The sequence below is a fragment of the Brachyhypopomus gauderio genome, chromosome 5 (genome assembly GCF_052324685.1).
Source record: "Brachyhypopomus gauderio isolate BG-103 chromosome 5, BGAUD_0.2, whole genome shotgun sequence".
In the NCBI taxonomy this organism is placed as follows: Eukaryota; Metazoa; Chordata; class Actinopteri; order Gymnotiformes; family Hypopomidae; genus Brachyhypopomus; species Brachyhypopomus gauderio.
The window spans coordinates 35,608,110-35,629,951 of NC_135215.1; the positions used below are offsets into that span (position 1 = coordinate 35,608,110).

Below are 21,842 nucleotides of genomic sequence, written 5' to 3' on the forward strand. Positions count from 1 at the left end.
GTAACGGTGGTTAGGATGATAACCTTATGTGTCGCGAGTGGACTACTCAACATTTTACATTTACGGCATTTAGCAGACGCTCTTATCCAGAGCGACTTACAAAGTGCTTTACATCTGATCACAGAATTAATCCTAGATAATAGTTCGGATGTAACTTAGAGAGTTGCGCTGAAGTTTGCTGGTCTGCCAGCTGGACCGGAGCGAGAGGGAGTGGAGGCGAGGTGGTGTTGTGCCCCAGCTGTTAAATGGGTCGGTGCAGTAGGCGATGCTACCAGAGCGGTCCTGCAGGGCTCCCGCAGCACACAGCACATCGTGGGAGTTTGGACCCCCAGCCGGACCGCCGCACCGTTACTGAGAGAAGCCCGGACCAACAGTGGAGGGAAAAAGCATGAATATAGCGGTCCAGACAGACGCACTGAGCAGGGCCGACATTTCTGCATTTTATAAGGTGAGTCCAAGTTGCAGAGTTGAGAAAACTCTGAAATGTAGGATTTAAAAACGGTCTTTAAATGCTGTTAAATAGCCTCCTTACCCGTAATAGTAACGGGTTTAATATTGCCATTTTCAGTGTATCCTATTGAATTACACGTAGACCAATAGGATGGGAAGCTTAATTTAAAACTTAACACTGATAGCACAGTACTACTCTTTCTGGCATTACGGGTTTTCTGGACTTTGTCCTAATCAACACTGAAGCTTTGTTTAGTGTATTATAGTTAAACGTAGCCATGCATCTCCACTGTCTGTGTTTGCTGCGAGACACTCCACATCTCCACAAGCATGCAGAGATCACTGTCATAAGACTTCTCCTCCTCTAAGTATGTCTACAAACTGGGTGGCCAAGTGCAATGATGTTGAAATGTGTGTGAGGGAGGCAGCCTGCCTTCGGGGATTTTAATGGCCTCTGCAGTGTCACAACTTGTGGTTTCTCTGTAAAAGTGACACAAATAGTCACAGTTATGGAATATGAGAATAGCAGCTGCTTTGAAATATTAAATCTGTAAAAAGAGGCAAAGCACACAGTGACAATCTTTCTCGAACAGAATCTGGATTTTTGTTATTTAACATTTTACCACAATTTAACATTTGTGTGTTAACATAGAGTGTTTGTGTGTGTGTGTGTGTGTGTGTGTGTGTGTGTGTGTGTGTGTGTGTGTGTGTGTGTACTTTTCCAGTCTATTCAGCCACACCAGGTAGTCAGGCAAGACCAGTACCATTTGTGTGAATTTGGGAAAATGTGCAATTCAGATATTTTCAAGCACATAAAAAATGAAATTAGAAAATGATGTCATTTATATGTCATCCAACCTTAGAGTCATATTTACTTTTACAATTCATATACAGAACCTACAATTTTAGAGGTAATTGTAAAATGAATATAGCTGTACGTTTACAAGCCCCTGAAGGTCTTGTTAATATTTATGGTGTTTAAAAGTAGTGGATTAAAACCTCTAATATTATTTCTCCCAGGACAATATTAGAGTATAAAATTAATGGCAAATAAATGGCATGGTCTTAGGATCTACAGGAATATGTCTTCAATATTTAAATACCCATACTATCATAGCAAAATCTTTATAGTCAGGGAAATATTGTCAATGCACAGATAATATTCAGTCACACTGTGTCATGTGTCATGATCATATTATGGCTTTTGTGGCTTCAAGTAGAGAGCAGTCCGTACAGCAGGAGAACAGGGCAGGGTTTGTTCTCATTAGTGTAACTGAAGCGGCCCTATTCTGAGCAGGAAAGCACAGCTTAGTCCTCTAGTTTAATCTATTTGCATGCGGGGCAAGGGTAGTGCTAAAGGTTAAAAGGTTGGACTGTAGGTACACAGCACAGGTGTGTGAAATTCTCAAACTTCATAGTTTCTTTACCCAGAAGCACTTGTTATGCATCCATTTTTTTTTTACCTCATTCAATGTTGACCATTGTGTTTGATGTTGTGACTGGTTTGTTCTTTGAGTGTGTTCTCTAAATAGATTGTGGTTCATAGCTGAAATAATATTTACTGGCTAGCCATATACAGCATGCATTTATATCTGAATTGTATTGGCCAAAATATTTATATTTTTACTGACAGGTTTCTCTATTTGCTTAAGGCAGTTTTATTTGTGTCTAGTAACATCCTGTTTTGTTACCTGTTTGAAATTTACAATTTGAACTGTCACCTGTTTGAACAAACAAGGATTGCCAAGGTGCATTTGAATAATACTTCTGCCTGGTGCAATGCTACAGACGGGAAACAGACTAAAACCAAATGAGGTTTTATTTACAAAAGGGTAATACCAGAACTGTGCAGACAAAACATACAGGATAAACATATGGGGATCTTAAACAAGCGAACCGTCCACAACATCCTAAACCAGAAAGCAAACAAAGGGTTTGAGGCCAGGGTGGTAACCAGTAAGGCAGTGAGAGCACTCGCTATGTATAGAATAAAATAAACAGTGCTGGCAGGTTTAATAAAGCAGGTTAATAATGAGAAACAAATCATGACAATCAATAAGCAGGAGAGGCAGAATGGATGAAGTAAATCGAGGTGATTGGTGAAGTAGATGGAAAGACAGATGGTTTGGTGGAGGTTTATGCATGTGGAGCAGGGGAACGTGGCCAGGGAACGTGACACCAGGCTATCTGATATGTACAATAACATTTATTACCTGAAATTATTAGAGTAAGTATGACATTATATTCATGAGAAAAAAAATCTCTATGCTTTCTATTTGATTAATTTATAGTAGCAACACATCAAGAAATTTGGAAACCAAGTCAAATAAAAGTGGCTTTTCTTTTTCCAAAATGCAGTGCCTCAAAAATGTCTTCCATATCAAGGTCAAACTAAGGACTGTTGTTAGTGTAAATATGATACATTCTAAATTCATTTAGTTACAGGTGTGTAGAATGACAGTTCTAGTCAAAGTTCCACTTGGATGTAAAGTAGCTCACCTGCAATAGGGCTGAGAGTCGTCATGATGTTATGGTGAAACTGGATGGCTGGCAGGAGAGAGAGAAGAGAGAGCCTGTGTCTTCTTGTTTTCAAGAGCCCCATGTCTGTGAGCCAGGGCAGAATATACCTGTTAAATGCCCAGTGTGTGTAAGCCTTTAGTTTTACAGTACAGTGTCCTTCTCAAAGAGATCTCTAGTACTGATTTCTTACTTCCTCCCTCTCCCCCCGTCTTGGTCTGGGCCGACTATGAAAGAGCTTCTGTGTGGTGGAAGGTTGTAATGGTGGAGCAAGCTACCCTGTGCTTGCTAGGAACGTCCAGTGTCATTGACTTAACTGTAAACCACACCAGGGAAATGGCGAAGCCTCAGCCAGGTGGACATTATCTGGATACCTGCTGTTATTTGTTGCACAGGAGTACGTGAACAGCCTTACTGTGTCCTCTTTCTACTGTGTGGTCAGACAGCCGCAACTTTGAAAGTGCATGTGAGAAGACACATTTATGTTCCAGCTCATCACACAAACGTGTTACTGTGTGAGGGGCTCGTGGAGTTTGGAGAGCCCTGTGCTCTCCTTTAAAGTAAGCATTGTTGGAACCAGTCCACACCACCGTCGAATAAGAACGAGAGAGTAGGATAGTGAGCCAGTGATGAGAGCATGGGGAGCGAGAGAGCCGAGACGATCATCACAGGAGAGACGTCTGTGGTGATAGACCGGCGAAAGTAAAATCAGGCCAGTGCACGGAGACCTTTCATCAGCGTAAAGCAGACATAGAGTGGAGAGATACACATTCACACATTTGACACGCATTTGAAAAATCCTCATCATTCAATAGCCAAGATTTTTCCCCCCACATCTGATACTAATAAGGTTTTCCTTATTTTTCAAAGTTTTAAGACGCAGAATCAGTGTTTTGAACATTTTGAACACATTTCAGAAAGCAATTACATGGCAAGTAGCTTTCATAAACACGTAAATCTGGAAAAATAGACAAACAATTAAATGTGTGGTTATGTGCATGGTGTTTCTGATTGTGTGAGGCTGTAATTAATTATGGCAGATTCTGGATACAGTAGCTTTGTTTAAACAGTGAACTCATCTCGCGTAGTGTCTTTATGAATTTTGTTTTCTGACTTTCTACACCCACCTCTGCACCTCTCGTTTCTCTCCAGGGCAGTACAGAGGGGTAAACATGTGCAGTCCCCTGAGTCCTAAGCAGCCGGCTGGGCCGAGCCTCACTGACCTGCAGCAGTACAGCCAGTGGCTGGCCAGCAGACATGAAGCCAGCCTGCTGCCCATGAAGGAAGACCTGGCCCTCTGGCTCACCAGCATGCTGGGTAAGTGAGCGGTCAGCCTGCCTCTCTCACACTTAGTTTCCTTGCTTGTGCTAACCTGTGAATGCTTGAAGGATGAATGTACGTCATGGAGGATGAATGGGTCAGCGCATTAATTCGGATTTCCAGTAATGTAAGTAAGTGGCGTGTGATTCTCTACTGTTTTTCTGAGGAACCACAGAGTCTCTGTTGCACCTCCAGCCATCAGTGTGTCAGAGGGACAATGTGCACTTGGGGAAGACTGGGTCATTTATCTAGCTGATGCTAATGTGTTTGTCTTAGGCTGCGTTATGTATGAGGTATGTGTAATAGTCATTTAGGTGTATAATGTGTGTGTGTGTGTGTGTGTGTGTGTGTGTGTGTGTGTGTGTGTGTGTGTGTGTGTGTGTGTGTGTGTGTGTGTGTGTGTGTGTGTGTGTGTGTGTGTGTGAGAGGGTGATTCTTCTACATTATCACTGGTCTTTAATTGTGTTTGTATTTCCAATCTTCCTGTAATTAAAACTGGCTTTGAGGTGTGTGTGTGTGTGTGTGTGTGTGTGTGTGTGTGCCTATTTCCATACATTTCCAAATGCGTTTAGCCAGCGCTCAGCACCAGCATTGTTTCATGAGCGTTATACCCAGTTCTGGCACCGTGTGTACGTGTGTGTGTGGGTGTGTGCGCGTGTGTGTATTTTTGTGTGTGCAAGTGCATGTGTGTGTGTTTGTGTGAGGTGCGGGACGTCCGTGGAATGTCTGGCAGCGGGCGTCCTGTGCGGAGCGGGCCAGGCAGGACCAGCGCCTCTGGTGTGTCTGGAGCCAGTGGACCGCACAGGCACCACAGCCCTTACACCTCTGCACTTCCAGTGCCTGCTTGAACCTTTGAACCCGTTATTGCACCACAGCTGCCTGTGATGACGCAGCGACCCACGTCTGTCCTCACGTCCATGTACAGAGTGTGATGTGTGAGCACAGCTGGAGTGGCGGCCATGGCGGGCCAAACGGAGGTGCCAGTGTGACCCGCGCGCTCCGCTCACCGACACGTCACACTGTTGTTGTTCTGAAGTGTTCGTGTGATCTGCCATACATTATTTAATTTGAGTTGGTCTGGTTTTCTGAAGCGCATTACCTGATTAAAATGAGTTGATTTTGTGTTAGAATTTGGTGGTTTGAGACTGGGTTAGTTGGAGTCGCACTTTGTGGGATGGTGTGGGGGTTATTTTTGCTTCGCTCTATGGAGAAAGATTGGTGAAGAGAGTAAAGGAGAGAAGAGATGGGGGGAGGATGGAGGGAATTTCACAAACTCTCAATGTCTCCCTTCTCTGGCCTCATTTACCACATTTGGAACTCATTAAAACATCTAAACCCCCTCTACCACCAATGCGCCCCCCTCTTTTAGAAAAAGAATAGATGAAAAAATATTCTCTTTCCACAGACACCCCAACCCCCTGCCACCACCTCCTATTTCAGGGTGATCTAACCAAAGAGGAATGGTCCACTGGAATCTGTTCAAAAGCTGCAGCTACATGTTGATCACCATAGTATTGTGTGTGTGTGTGTGTGTGTGTGTGTGTGTGTGTGTGTGTGTGTGTGTGTGTGTGTGTGTGTGTGTGTGTGTGTATTACCTAGGCTCCTCTACAGAAATCAATCAGCTGTTTCCCGCTCGAGGAACGTCACCTTCTGCTCATGCAGAGTTGCTCATTGCCTGTTTCTGGAATGTGTTTTTTCACTTACTCCTTGGATTCACAGGGGTTCCAGTTATTCTCTGGCTTTCAGATTTACCATAAATTGTCACTCACACATTGAGCAATCCATCAATATATTTCAGGTTTTGAAAATCACTTTTCTCAGAGTCCTTCATTGATGAGTAAATGATGTTGAGACGGACAGAATGGACCATTAAATATTTTAGATGCAAAGCTTTCCAGAGGATGTCTGACTCTGGGGTTGTGTTATTAGATTGTTTAATTCCTCACTCTCTCTCTCTCTCTCTCTCTCTCTCTCTCTCTCTCTCTCTCTTTCTCTCCCTCCCTCCCTCCCTCCCTCCCCAGGTGTGGAGCTTACAGCAGAAACCTTCATGGACAGATTGGATAATGGCTTCCTATTGTGTCAGCTGGCTGAGACACTGCAGGAGAAATTTAGGCAGAGCAATGGGGAGGGCAAGGTACACCCCCACCCCCGCAATCATCTCCACTTATCCCAGAACAACAGAAGTCATCCATTCACTCTCTACACACACAGATCTTCCATTCATCCTCCACATGCAGATATCTCCAGTTCCTCCTCCAAACACGAAGAGCTCAGCAGTCCTGCACTGCCCCAGCCTGCTCTGTCCCTGGAGCTCACATATGCCCTTTCCTCTGACTCGACATTCATGTGCTTACCGTCGGACGGCTTTAGTATGCATTTCCTATATGGCCCTTATGATTACATTCTGATGAATTGATGTAGATATTTCAGCAATGCATTTGTTAAGTTAAAAATGAAAGCTGTTGACATCAGACATCGTGTCTTTTGGCCTTCACTTAGCAGATGAAAAAGTTGATTGTCTTTCTGATTAGTATTCATATTCATTCTCTTGAGCGCCATGAGAACCTGAAACACAGACAAAACACTGGCCTACTAGACAGATGACGTCAGCATTTTTATTGTTGCTGTTAAATTATAGAATCCCCATTTGAGTAATTTTTTGAGTTTTTAATTGCCATGGAGCTATTAAATACTCAGTGTGAGGAGTTGCAATATTCCTATATACCCTTAGATAAATAAACTCATGTAATAGGCTTACTGTGACGGGCAGGGTGAGCAACTCAAAAAGGAAGCGATCACGCCAAGTCTCAGGGAAATAGGATGGTTTAATAGAAAGTGTGCAAACCAAAAACCCGTGCATGGTTCCAGATTAAGGAAATAATAACCAGCAGTCAACTGGTACAAAGACAAGACGTATATAGACGAACAAACGACCCTCAGGTGAGACGGATCACGGGTCCCGCCCACCTGAGGAACGAACATCACGTGACCAAAAACAGGACCGCTGCCGCTGTAACCGGGGGCGACCGGTAGGGGGCCCCCCCACAACGTGACACTTACATGTAGGTTAAACAGTGTTAGGAAATTGCATGTTTCAAGTCTCCAACAGTTTAGTCTGTGAACCCTTATAGAACCTTAACCAATTTCAAGGATGGATCTTTGGTCATTTGGCAGGTTAAATGGATTGCATGTTTAGGATACTCAAACTGTTTCTTGGCTTAGCTTTAAAGACTTATTCTGGTCATTTTGGACAATGCTGGCCACTGCTCTCTCACAAAAAGACGTTTGTCTGAAGTTGTGGCCATTTGCCATCTCCACCCCAAAACTTGGTATTGTGGGTTGGTGAACTTTAGCAAACACAGAGCCTGATTTATTGGAAACAGCTAATGATAGCAAGGATCCATTAACATTTTCTAAATATATTTTAGATTTCCCATCCCAGATGGGAAAAGCATTAAGCGCAGTGTGGTGGACTTTTAGTGGCAAATTAACAAAAATATTCCTGCTTTTATTGGCTAAAGCCTGTGTTCTTCAGAGTCTCTGTAATGGGTGCTTCTGCTAATGGGTGCTTCTCCCTATACAGTTTAGCTAATAGTTCCCCTCAAGAACAACAAAACAGAAGATCTCCACTCTGCAGATCATTACTACAATGTACTTTAGCACATTTTCTTTGGTTTTAGAAAGTTTATACTTGTATATATTTAACAGTGTTATATTTCACATATACTTTAGCTAGCTGTATCCTCTTTGAAGGACAATGGAAGTTGGGACTTCGGTGTGTCCTAGATCGTAACAACAAAACAAAGCCAGGGTATGCCTTGCCCATGAGTAGAAGGTTTAGCTCATTACATTGGTGTCAAGATCTTAACTTTAAAAATAAAAATAGTCCTGAGATTACAGTGCAGAGCTCTACAGGGGTTCTTCTGCTTCTAAGAAACACAACCAATCAGTCCCTGAAAAAATCTCTGATTCAATTTCAGAGATATGTTTAAGTGGACACACAGAAAACACAAGACTAGTTTGAGCAACAGAGAAATAGTCAATTTTTAATGTTTCTAGGCAGATCTCATTAGCAGACATCACATTCTTGTTTCTTAAAGAGTTTGTGCAGTTTGTTCAAACATTGAACTTGGGCTGGCAGTAAAGCCTTTCAAAGCTTTATTAAGCATCATATTACTGTTATTTTTGTCTGACAAAACTCAAACACTGCTCTGTCTTGCATGGACTAGATGTATTTTTTTAATGATCACATGTGCAGTGTTATTTATTTTAGCGTGTGACTGTGCCGGGGAGCTAGTGCCCACTGAACCTGCTAATGGCTGTGGAAAGAGGAAAAGCAGAGACAGACAGACAGAGAGAGAGAGAAAGAGACAGAGAGAGAGAGAGAGAGAGAGAGAGAGAGAGAGAGAGAGAGAGAGAGAGAGAGAGAGAGAGAGAAGGGAATGGTCTTGGAATATTTTCAATGTCTACCGATTGTAAAAGTTGGTATTTATGTGCAAAGTCACAGGACATCCATGCTCAGCTGTATGTGTGTATGATGTGGTTTCGTGGCAAATGTTCAGTTATCTGGTCATCAGCACACTACAGTGCTTCCTTTGTATCTGTATGTTTTGATTTTCTGCTCCATCTAAACTGTTTATATATGTTATGACATTACACATTTCAAATGATCTTATGCCTTATATAAATTTCCATCTACTTAAATTTATTTCAATTTGCCTAAGTTCTATTAATATTATTGTAACTACAGTAACATTTGTTTTAAGCTTAATGACCAGGCTATATATTTTCAATGGGAATCCTGGTGATTTTTGTGAGCATTTGTTCCTCCAAGACTGTACGAGGCTGGTGTGACTGTAGGCTGGTGTGACTGTGTGAGGCTGGTGTGACTGTACGAGGCTGGTGTGACTGTACGAGGCTGGTGTGACTGTAGGCTGGTGTGACTGTAGGCTGGTGTGACTGTACGAGGCTGGTGTGACTGTAGGCTGGTGTGACTGTGTGAGGCTGGTGTGACTGTAGGCTGGTGTGACTGTATGAGGCTGGTGTGACTGTAGGCTGGTGTGACTGTAGGCTGGTGTGACTGTACGAGGCTGGTGTGACTGTATGAGGCTGGTATGACTGTACGAGGCTGGTGTGACTGTACGAGGCTGGTGTGACTGTATGAGGCTGGTATGACTGTACGAGGCTGGTATGACTGTACGAGGCTGGTGTGACTGTACGAGGCTGGTGTGACTGTACGAGGCTGGTGTGACTGTACGAGGCTGGTGTGACTGTACGAGGCGGGTGTGACTGTACGAGGCTGGTATGACTGTACGAGGCTGGTGTGACTGTACGAGGCTGGTGTGACTGTACGAGGCTGGTGTGACTGTATGAGGCTGGTGTGACTGTATGAGGCTGGTGTGACTGTACGAGGCGGGTGTGACTGTACGAGGCTGGTGTGACTGTACGAGGCGGGTGTGACTGTACGAGGCTGGTGTGACTGTATGAGGCTGGTGTGTATTACATGTGGCTGTGCCACTCCAGCTGCATCCAGCATACTTGTAATTAACAAGGTAAGAACACAATAATGCAGCATTTATATGATAATGTATGTGGTATTCTATGTCCTGTCATTGTGTCGTGTTCCTGGGGTGGGCGTGGTCCATTAGGGAACCTCCCACCTGAGAGTCGTTTGTCTATTTATGTCTCATCTCTGCACCAGTTGACTGCTTGTATTGGTCTGAAATACTAATGATACCTATGAAATACACTGAAGAAAAAAAACATACTGTGACATAATTTATCATGATGGTGTGAATCTGTTTTTATGTGCAAAGTAAAATACAGAGATGCTGAACATTTCAACTTCCTTATGGGAGCTGACGCTGGTGGTATTCAGAACCCGGAGAGTTCTGGAAAAGCCCGGAGAGTTCTGGAAAAGTCCAGAAAAATCTGATCCACTGTAGACTGCATTCTTCCATCATGACATCACCATACCTATCTCAAACTCAGACACACATATCCTGTATAAAAGCATATGCTGCATAAATCTCATTGTTTGTGAGCGTGTCTGTGTGTGTCTGTGGGTGAGTGGGTGTGTGTGTGTGTCTGTGTGTGTCTGTGGGGGTGTGTGTGTGTGTGTGTATTAGGTGGCATTATCTCATCCATTCCTTGAAGTCCTACTTCTGAAGCTTGTGGTGTTCCATCTCTTTCTGTCATGTCCAGTATTGATTGCTGAGAAAGAGGTAGTGATGTGTGCGGGGGGGTTGGGACTGATGAAGAAGGGATCAGACAGCGAGCCCCGATGAGACCTGAGGAAGGAGTGAAGGCTGCTGGGCTGTGGAGTGACATCTGCTTAGATAATGTCTGTAGAGCGAGAGCGGAGAGACAGAGAGAGCACGAGAACGATGGAGACATTGCAGCAACTTCTGGTGTTTCCAATGATCTGCAAATCCTGAGTCAAGCCAATTTAAACTGGAAACAGTCAATAATGATGTCACCTGAGTTATGTGGTTCATGCGAATGGGAGCAATGTCCTTTCACCATAAAACATGTAAATTAATCTGCAAGCATGGTTAAGTTTAATACAGTCAATTAAGTTCATTCAGAATTAATGCTGTTGCTATTATTGACATTTTTATGACTTCACAATGTAGAGGAATTGTTGTTTATAAGCAGGTGTTGAATGCAGCATTCATTCAGATTGGCATGACTGACATTTCTTTCAGCCAATCCCTAACCGGAGGATCCCATGCAGGGCAAGTGCGCCTTCTGGCTCTTTTTTTGCCCGGGACAACACAGCCAACTTCCTGTCATGGTGTCGAGAGGTGGGCGTTGGAGAAACCTGCCTGTTTGAGTCTGAGGGGTTAGGTAAGTAACTGATGTCAGTGCCCTCTTCACTACTCATTACTCTTCACTGTCTATAACCAGTTACCAAGTATGCTTGATGTCATTCATACCCTGTTGAAATAAATGGCCAATGGAGAACACACTGTAGGTTGCTGACTGTAGGTTGTGAATGTACTGATGGAAGCTGAATGAGAGGGCGTTATCACAGGGAAGGGAGATGACTCACTGGCAGAAGTGAACATTATAGACGTGCTTTGTGCTTGGTCATGGCACAGAGGAACTCTTGTGTTTCTCACCCTCCCTGGGGCTCCACAGGCACCAGACTGCGCTCTGGCAATGGATACAAGAGACACGGAGAGAAAAAACGTCTCAGATCTTCCACTCTCCTTTCTGGCCCGGGACTGTGAATGGACCTAGTTATGTTACTCCGCACTCCCTGGGCCCGTCTCACTCTTTTCTCACTCTGTTTCTCTCTTTTTTGTTTCTCTCTAAACTGTTGTAAATACTCAGCTGGCTTAGAAGACACTTGCTCTCCCACACACCCAAGACAGATGGAGGGCAATATAAAGAGGGAGAGAGAGGGGGAGAGAGAGAGAGAGTGACAGACTGAGTGAGAGAGGGAAAGAGAGATATGATAGAAAGTAGGGCAGGCAAGTGGAACTGATTCCCCTGAATGCAGAGAATTTTTTCTTCCTTCTCCAGTGCAGATACACAGTGAATGCTTTGTGTGTGTGTGTGTGTGTGTGTGTGTGTGTGTGTGTGTGTGTGTGTGTGTGTGTGTGTGTGTGTGTGCATGTGCATGTATACAACCATATACTTTATAAAAGCTTTGTGTTTTATGAGATGTGAACACTTGGCTGCTTTCATCGTTCCTGTGTGAGATTTAAATGGTCAGATTGAATCTATTTGAATCCTCAGGTCACGGGAAGCGCTAGCGAGACTGAAATGAACTTAATCTGTAATGTGGGTGTTCCCGACCTGATCTCGCTCAAGAACAGATTCACTGAAATCTTGCCTCCAGCCAACTGGCTCATCATTACATACTGTACACATAGATATGACTGCTAGAAGGACCTGCTGTCCGGTCAAGACAAGTGTTTAGAAAGATTAATCTCTTATTCTTTTCTCCTTTTCTCCTACTTTATTTTCCACTGATGTAGCTGAAAGCATGCATGGAGATGATGTTAAATTCAGGTGGGGAAACATTGAGGTTTGGAGTTGAAATGAAGTTCTTGATGTGTTTACTGCATGTTGTCACCTGACCATTCAGTCATGGGTATGAATCATGAATCATGGGAGATGAAGTCCCTAACCATGGGTAGATGTGGCTTCTAGAGCAGGTGCTTTTGTACACAGCTGTGTTTTTTTCCACCATATTTTCATGGCACTTCCTGGCAGTTATTACAACACGCCAGGACTGATTTACAACAGCCCTCACTCAGCACATGTAGAATTACTTAGCTTGTGCAAAAAAAGTGATACAACCAATGACTGGACAGTAAGCTTGCCATTATTGAGTATCTGCTTTCGTTTGACATATCTGGCATGGTTCAGCAAAGATCTGGCTCACTGTATGCTTTTAAATCACCCAGCTTCATGTGTTCCATCACACCCACTGTGTGCATACTCACTGTCTGTTGGAGACTTTCACGATCCATCTGCTGTCAGATTTCTGCACTACTTTTGTTATAATGACTTATATTATAAGGGCCGTGGTGACTGCATCCAGTGCGTTAAGAGAACTTCTTGGTCTTTGTCATGCTCTTCAGTGCTGCACAAACAGCCCCGTGAGGTCTGTCTCTGTCTCTTGGAGCTGGGGAGAATAGCATCCAGGTAGGTGAAATGTATGCATGTTAGGAACCACACCACGTGCCTCCTGTGATGCTTCCTTCACCCACGCTCATCTGAGAGCAACTGATGTGGATGGATTGGTCTGGCAGGTATAAGGTTGAGCCCCCTGGCCTGATTAAGCTGGAGAAGGAGATTGAGCAGGAGGAGAAAGCCCCAGACCCCACGCCCTCCATCCCCACCTCTCCTACCCAGCTCACAACCCCCAACAGGTCTTCCTCCTGCAGGAAGAGCACTGGCAAGCTCCTGGATGACGCCGTAAGTACGAGGTCTTCCAATGCTTGAATGTCCAGCATTGGGTAATGGTTAACGTTTCTACTGTAATTACTTCCCACTGAATGGTGTAAATGTGATGTTTTGCGAAGCATCAGTATGAATGTCGTTTATAATCACAACAAGAAATGCACATACAGTATGCATGGTGTGTTTGTTCGTCCAGGTTAAACACATTTCTGAGGACCCTCCCTGTAAGTGCCCTAATAAGTTCTGTGTGGAGCGTCAGTCCCAGGGACGCTATCGTGTTGGAGAGAAGATCCTCTTCATCCGGGTGGGTGTGACACTGACTACAATTACATCTACTTATCTGTGTCTCTATTAGTTTGGTTGACCTTTTCTCTCTTTCTCTATTTCACACGCACAAAAACCAAGATGCAGTTTTATTCTGAATCATGAGTTCAACACCTCCACCCATAACTGCCGAAAATGTTGATTTCACAATTGTTCGACAAACAAATTAAAAGAGAATAATAAGTAGTATTATAATCGAAATCAGTTTGATTTGCAAGTTATGTTAATTTCTGTTGGTGAGTCATATAATATCTGTGACGCGCGGCTCGTGGCGAAGGATGAGACACGGGATCCTTGCGTTTCAGAACAAACGTCACTTTTATTTTACAATATTTGCGCAATCGGCGCACGAACACTAAACAGATATACACAACGTGTAGACTTAGACAACGACGAGCACAGGACACTGCGCGAGCGCACATTAAATAGACAAACCACATTAACCCCAGGTGATTACGAGACGATTCACAGGTGAGACGGATTATCACATGACATAGCCATCACCACGAGATATCCACAGACGCAGACGATGCACGTAGACTACGTAAACACACGCCCAAAAGGGAGGGGCCGGGGTCCTCAACGTGACAATATCCTAAAGAAATATACAGAGAATGAGAAATAAACTAGAATGAATTAAATCAAACTAAATTAGATGGAAGTATTTTAAAATGGAGGAATAGGGCCTACATATGGACAAGGTGACAACAACTTGTAAAAAGCGCTATATAAATAAAATTTGATTGATTGATTTAAGGTCTGCAGTGACACATAACTCAGCATACATTCAGTGTATTACTCTTCGAAATACGCATTTGTACTTGGATTTAGTATTAGATATAGTACTAGTATTTATAATTTGTCATTATAAACACTAATAAAATGATTAGTAAAATAACTAATAAAAACAAATAAATAAATTTTGTATAAATATTTCAACATGGTTAATAAGCCCATGGTTGAGCTGCATAGCTGCAAGAGCTCATAAGAATATATGAGACTTTTATTCAAGTGCAAATAGACAAATTGTGATTAGTGAGGTAGGCCCTGTACCCATGGGAACTCCGTTACCTGGCAACATCCTACACCCAAGAAAGTGAGGATGGTTTAGTACAGAATGTCCTGTGTGAGTGTCTCTCTCTCTCTCTGTGTGTGTGTGTGTGTGTGTGTGTGTGTGTGTGTGTGTCTTTAGTCTCATTCTTAAAAGCAACGCCGAGCGTGGTAACTCCACAGTGGGGAAGACGTGAGGATGTTGGCATGGTTTACAACAAGCAGGCAGGCTCTGTAAATCTGTAATGAAGCAAAGCTGTGCTAGCGTGTGCTGTGGAACTCATTCACACTGTATTTGATATGCAGCAAAGCTTTAAAACGTAGATGGAAAATTCAGTATAGGTCTTCTCAAGAAACACTTAGCAAATTGTAGCGGTACATAGATATTTAAGAGGCTTCCTCCATTTCTGCAGGAAGACAGTATTAGACACTTGACTTCATAGAACGTCTGGCACTCTCATGTCTCTAAATCACATTAGACTGATTCAGCCAAACGAAATCCCTCTTACCACCATCAGCTCCACTCAGAGCTCTCTACATTATTGTGTGCATACAAACCACGCAATTAGTATGATCCTGCTGTCCTGGGCAGGTTTGTTATTGCTTTGCTTTAATTCATGTGTGTAGCTATGGTAATGCAGCTTAACTCACCAGTGGAAGGGACTATTGCACTATTGGGCTACATTGCACTCTGATTTAAACTGAACCTGGCACACAGAGATGAGCTTAAACAGAGCCTGGGTGGGTGTTGGAGTTTGCATTAAGAAATTACCCTTTGACGACACATAATAGGAGGTGCACAAGCACCTTCATGCCCGTGTGGATACTGGGAGGTTATTGATCTGCCTGTGTTCACCCCTGACGTAGATGAGGTAATGTGAGATAATTAAAGCTTTGGTAAAACTGATTACAATGTAAAGTGTAATGTGGGTGCAACTGAATTGTCCCTCCAGGGTCGATAGGTTCAGGGTCAAGGTCTGATTTATTTTCTGGATATGACAACACAATCATATGCCATTTATGCATAATCTCTCCCTTCTTCTCCAAAATAACTAGATATTTTATGTTATTAACTACATTATGTTAGTTATATATTATAAATAGTTATGGTATTCATAATTAAAATACATTACCATTTTCATGGCCATTCCATTCTTTTCTTCTAGTCATAATTGTGTTGCCCAGCAACCAAGGGCAAGTATTCCAGAGTTCATAACAGAACACATAACAGCAACACAGTCTACGTCTTCCATTCAAATCATTCAAATAGCGATTGAAATCCGAATCCTTCGAATGCCTCGTGTTGAAGGACAGTCTTTGTGTCTCAGAGAAAGGCCACGCAGGACGGCAGTCTGTCTGCTGCTCCTGTTCAGATGCTGCACACGGCAATTAAAATTTTTCTCTCTGTGAACCATCATGTCTTATGCTGAGACAACAGATGACATAATAATATAAGAGACTCTAGAAACTAAAGTCACTAAATGTCCATTTTTTTAATTGAAAAGGAAAAAGTGTGATTTTCATTTGTAGCAGACATGATGATTCACTCCTGACCTTGGGGGACCCCTAGACAAACTGGTATTATGGGTGTTGTGCTGGCCTGTTGTGTGTGTTATAATGATGCATCAGGAATGCCAGCACCACTGCTGACATTGAATGACCCGACCTTCACCGATAACGATAGCCTTCTCTCAAGGTGTGTGTGTGTGTGTGTGTGTGCTGACAGCATATAACCTCTGCAATATAATGCAATAATGTGTGAGCTTCTTGTACAATGTGTGGGGGGTGTGGCGTGTGTAAATCAAAAGATCCAATGTTGGTGCCTCCTTTCATATTGTATGCTGTAAAATGTGATTGAACACCCCCCCCCCCATAGTGATGTTGTAGGTTCAGAGTCTTGGGGCCCCCACCGCTGGCTCTCTCCCTCATCCTGTTAGGCACCTTATGAATGTTTCATGTTATTATACCACCCCAGGGCGGTACAGAAACATTACAGAGTACAAAATTAGGGTCTGTGTTCCTTCAGATTGCCCATATTGTTTATTGTTTATATTTCTATCTGCCCTCTGGGTTTCATTTTTGAAAAGCACTGTGAGAACCTTGGCAATGATGTACTGGTCATCGCTTTATTTCAGAGGGGCTACTATACTGGAGGGGCAGAATGATCACATGTCTGTTTTACCCTTTATGAAAGTGGATCAATGGATGTGTGTGGATCAATGGATACTCTTATAAGGGATTCAGACAATAAGTGGAATACAACAAGAACAATAAGTCAGCAAAATAAATAACTATTTATTGTGGATTGTTGGTTGTTTAAATTATCTTAGGTTGACTACTTCTTAGGTCACAATCTAAATTAATACATTTTATTATTAATATATTATTATTATTAATAATAATAATAATAATAATAACAACAACCATAATAATGATAACACCAGCAGCAATTATATTTACACACCATTTAAGGAACATATATCTACTAGCTGTTCAAATCAGCTCAGTTTTGGTAGAAAGAATAAAGGCAGACATCACAAAAGTGGATCTGAGACATGCAAATGAGCTTGTGTACATATAGGCCACCATTTTGATTCAGTGCTTTCTCTTCTTCCCCTTCAGTTTTATTGGTTTTGGGGTGAGATTGCCATGGCACCCAGCCTTGGGAATGTGCCTTAGGGGGAGCGGCAGGTGACAGCAAGCCAATATAGGGGTGTGAAGAAGTGAGTGGAGGTGTTGAAAGATATAAAGTGAATTCAGTGACTGGGTGTGTCTGTGTGTGTGTCAGCGGCGGGGGGGAGGGGGGGGTGTTTAAATGAGTATTTCTGGCCTCATCGTCATGAGGCTTCAGAGATGCATCCAGATGGAGGTTTTCAGATATTCTAGAGGACCACAGTTACAAAGCTTTGCCAAACTGACTGTTAGGCTCATGAAGCTCACAGACTCAGGCGTGAGTTTGTCTCCTTCTCCAGATGCTACACAATAAGCACGTGATGGTGCGCGTGGGAGGCGGCTGGGAGACCTTCGAGAGTTACCTGCTGAAGCACGATCCCTGCAGAATGCTCCAGATCTCACGGGTGGAGGGCAAGATCTCACCCATCTCCAGCAAGTCCCCCACCATTAAAGACCTCACACCTGACAGCTACCTGGTGGTATCTGCTCATTACAAAAGTAAGAAGTAGCAAAGGCCAGCGGCAGACAAGGACTGAGAGTGTATGAAGATAAGGAGTGAATGACGGCTCCTTTAATGTGGACTTCTTCCTTCTAATGTAGTTTCATGCCACTGCAACTTTCTTTAGCGTTGTACCAAAGACAGTAGCCTTTGCTAAGAAGGTAATGTACATCAATATCAGACTTGAACTTCTTGTATTTTCTCATATACTCATTCACCAAAAGAGACAGTAACGTCATCTGGACTAAAGCAATGAGAACCTGGAAAGATTATTTTGGCTTAATATTTGTTTGCAAAATTCATCAGTTCCTTCTTCTAATAACTATTTGACTGATTTAGCTAACTTGACACAATGGCTGAAAAAAGAGGTTCTCAAAGATAGACACGTTTAAGTGGGAAAGGACTGAATGTTTGATTTTCTTCCACAAATCAGAATGCTATGCAATGACTGATTATTTCTAGTCTGAGTTTGTAGCTCGTGCATTTAGTACAAATTATGGTGTATTTTGTATTTGTAAACATACTTTTATTTTGTTTAGCTGGGATTTCTGTGTAACTGAAGCTTGAAATATTTCTCAAACATAAATCTCACACTTGTCTTTTGAATTCTGGGTTTTGCTGAGTAAAACTGCCAAGTAAAGTTTTATTATTTCCCTTGATGGGTGTATATACATTTACATTACATATATATGTCGAATTCAGTAATTTTCCACTTGCTTTGCTTTGTAACAGGCAATTTGTGTATAGCTCAGCCTACTGTTCTAGAGAATCCTTTCTAATAATATAAGAATGGAATAACAAGAACAGAATGATTATGAAAAATTACAAGACCAATCAAACAGCTTAAGTGAGCTGTTCATGTAATACATTGTGTGGCACCCACTCAAGGGTAAACTATATTGACTTACCTTTTTTAACCATTGTAAAACAAAAAGAATAAAGGATAAATTAAAGAGATAAATGAAAGAAAGCGTTTGTATGTGAACAATCAGATCAATCTGGCAATATTCTAACGTGTTGTGAGACATTTATAGAACCTTTTAGACCCCAGAGGGGAGTATAATTCAGCCAGAGAAGTAGCTTGTAAAGTTGTAAAGTTGTCCTATAGCGACCTCCATTGGCTGTAAAACATAAAGCAAAAAAGCAAAATGCATCATTTTTTCATAGTCACTAACCTTCCAAACAGACCTTCCAAACAGACCTTCCAAACAGACCTTCCAAATAAGGGATTTTTTAAAATAAGATACTTTTTCATTATTTATTCAACAAATGTATTTTCTCTCCCCAGAAACTTAAAATCTATTCCAAAGAATGTGAACTCTTTTAGTTAGTAGTTTGTGGCACCTCCTTTTGCAGCTATTACTTCAACCAAACATCTTCTGTAACCACAAACAAATCTGCCCACTCCTCCCTGCAGATCTCCACCAGCTGAGATGCTGGAGGAACATCTGGCATGTACCACCCACTTCAGGTCTTCCACAGCATTTCTATGGCATTGAGGTCCGGACTTTGACTGGGCCGATCCAGAATGCACATCATCTTTCTCTTAAGCCATTCCTTGGTAGTTTTGTTGGAATGCTTTGGGTCATTGTTTTGTTGCATAATCCATTTCCATCACAGGACTCCCAGAAAGCCTCTGGTTTGTCCAAGTGTCCTCTGGGAAGTATAAATGGGCAACTTTGTTCTTTCTTGAGAGCAAAAGCTTCCTTCTAGCAACTCTTGCCATGTCTATTGATTTTTCACCTGATTGTAGACACATGTACATTTGTCCCAGATGCTACTAGAGAGGTCTGCAACTCTCTGGAGGTGATGTGTGGGGTTTGGCCTTTACCTGAATTATTATTTTTCTGGTGTTTCTTGGTGTAAGTTTTGGTGGTCTTCCACTTCTGGGCAGAGTTGTGGTGATGCTGAGTTCCCTCCATTAGTAAATGATTTGTCTTACAGTGGATGGATGGAGCTGTAATCTTTTTGGAGATGTTTGTGTAGTTTTCCCCAGACTGATGGGCTGTCACCATCTTCCTGATGTCCTCACATGATTCCTTTCCTCTCATCACTGTTGATCTGTGTGCTTTATGCCTTTTCACGACGGTGGTTTGGTTGGTTTCAACACCCTTTCAATCAGTGTGGCTGAAATCTTTTCCCAAGGATGTCTCATTTGATTGGTCTGCTTAATTGATTTCTTGAGCACTTACATGTGTCTCTCCTAAAGACATGAGTCTTTTATTTAATTGACTTTACCAGTGAAGCTCTGGTCGATATACTTTTGCACATGCTCCGATTTCATGTAGTCTGCAACTCACACATTTCCCTCAAAACAAGTAAATGGAATTGATCAGTGTAATGATGGAAACATGTCTGAATACAGATGTTCGCAGACCTTGAATGAGAGAGATTTACTGTCGTATCCTTGAAACAGTTCAGGCGTCAAATCCAACAAGGCTGCAAATCCATAATCCTGATGGTCAAAAGTGTTCAACAAACTAGTTAGCAAGCCTTCTCTTGGTGTCTACACAGATAAAGCTGATTACATATCTTGCAAGTAAAGCAATAAACAACTACCATGTTAATGCATGAGGATGAATGGGTGATGCCAAGTGATCCATTTGTGCCAGTTAATTTAGCTGCGTTCGTTTTTTGTCAGTCGCTTTGGTGCATTTCTTGAATCAACGTGCAGATTTGCACAATGGCTTACAAGCAAAAGCCTGTCCGTTGCTTAAAATCCCTCATTCATGTCCCAATCGTTATATCACGTTTGACGAGCATGCCTGTAATGTTTTTGTCTGGTCTATAAGAGATTAGTGGAGGATCTTTTAAAGGGATGTTGTCTCTCAATCATCCTGGAGGATTCTGAAATGCTTAAGTATAATTTTAGCCACGGTTTTATTTATAGGATAAGTCAGCACCGAAGGTATTTCTAGGTTAGTGCATCCGTTCTCTGAATAGGTCAAACACAAGCAGAACGTCTGTGACTTCTTTAGGGCAACCGTAGTTTTGTAAATGTTCACGCACTTCCTCACTTTTCTGGGGGAAGTGTTCATTCTCACTACAAATAAACTCAAGTCTAAATAGTCAGTAGGGATGTTACGATACCCGTAATTTATTAGTCGGTAGTACCAATACCAAGTAGAACTTATTTTATGTACACAGAGATTTGCAAAATAGGTCAAATTATGTTGTGAGCAGGGATGCAGAGTTACCTCAGTTAGCCATTTGTGAACGTACAGGCCCGTAGCCAGGGGGAATTGAAGGGTTCGTTCGATCCAAACCGCACCCGCACCCTCCCTCCGTACACACATGCCCCTCAAGATAGGTAGGCTATTCAATTAATGAATTGTTAATCTCAGGTGAATATACAGACAAACAAATAAGGACAGCAACAACAGACTCACAACAAACTTATAACAGTGTTGCCAACTCTCACGCAATGAGCGTGAGACACGCGCATTTGACCGTTTTCACATGCTCACACGCCATACATCCGATTTCTCACGCTGAAGAAAAATCTAGTTTGTTTATCTCCGATCTACATCTATGATTCAATGAGTTACTAGTTCGCTCTGGCGCCAACTACTGGCGATCGATCACTATAGGCTCAGCATAGAGGAAACATATAAACATATAAGACATAACCCCCCCCTCCTCCACTTTTGGGGGGAAAAGATCCCCCCCATCACAATGCTGGCTACGGGCCTGATGTAGCGTCCCAAACATGATGAGAGTCGCAGATATCACAGTTCACAAGTGTTTTTGACAAAACTCCCTCACTTTACTCTTTAACGTTATCTGGGTGTCTATCTATGATGTGCTTAGCTAAATTTGTGGTGTTTTCTCCTTTTGTGACAAATGTTTGCATGACTGCTTTGCGTTGTCCATTATTTGATCCTGTTCGTCGGACTCTAACTATTTCCATACGAAAATGGCATTTTGTTTTCAGTTTTATTTTCTACTAGTCGTAGCGGACCTAAGCGGACCTAGGCGGACCTCGTTTCTCCTGCTTTTGCCAACACATTTGCTGTTGCTTTTAGGGTTCTTAGCTTATTAGTGTGTAAGCTTGTTTTGCTGTGAAACCTTCAGTACCGCATGAATTGAA

At 42.4% G+C, this 21,842-nt stretch overlaps 1 protein-coding gene across 1 annotated transcript; it reads left to right on the forward strand.

The window, feature by feature from the left end:
* The first annotated feature begins 20 nt into the window (after positions 1-20).
* Positions 21-21,838, forward strand: gas2a (growth arrest-specific 2a). The gene is made up of 8 exons (XM_077007542.1): positions 21-448; positions 4,120-4,284; positions 6,309-6,421; positions 10,995-11,136; positions 12,885-12,948; positions 13,056-13,221; positions 13,403-13,510; positions 17,553-21,838. Exons 2-8 carry the CDS (start codon positions 4,140-4,142, stop codon positions 17,760-17,762), a joined length of 948 nt encoding a protein of 315 aa, XP_076863657.1. The 5' UTR covers positions 21-448; positions 4,120-4,139; the 3' UTR covers positions 17,763-21,838.
* The last annotated feature ends 4 nt before the right edge of the window (positions 21,839-21,842 follow it).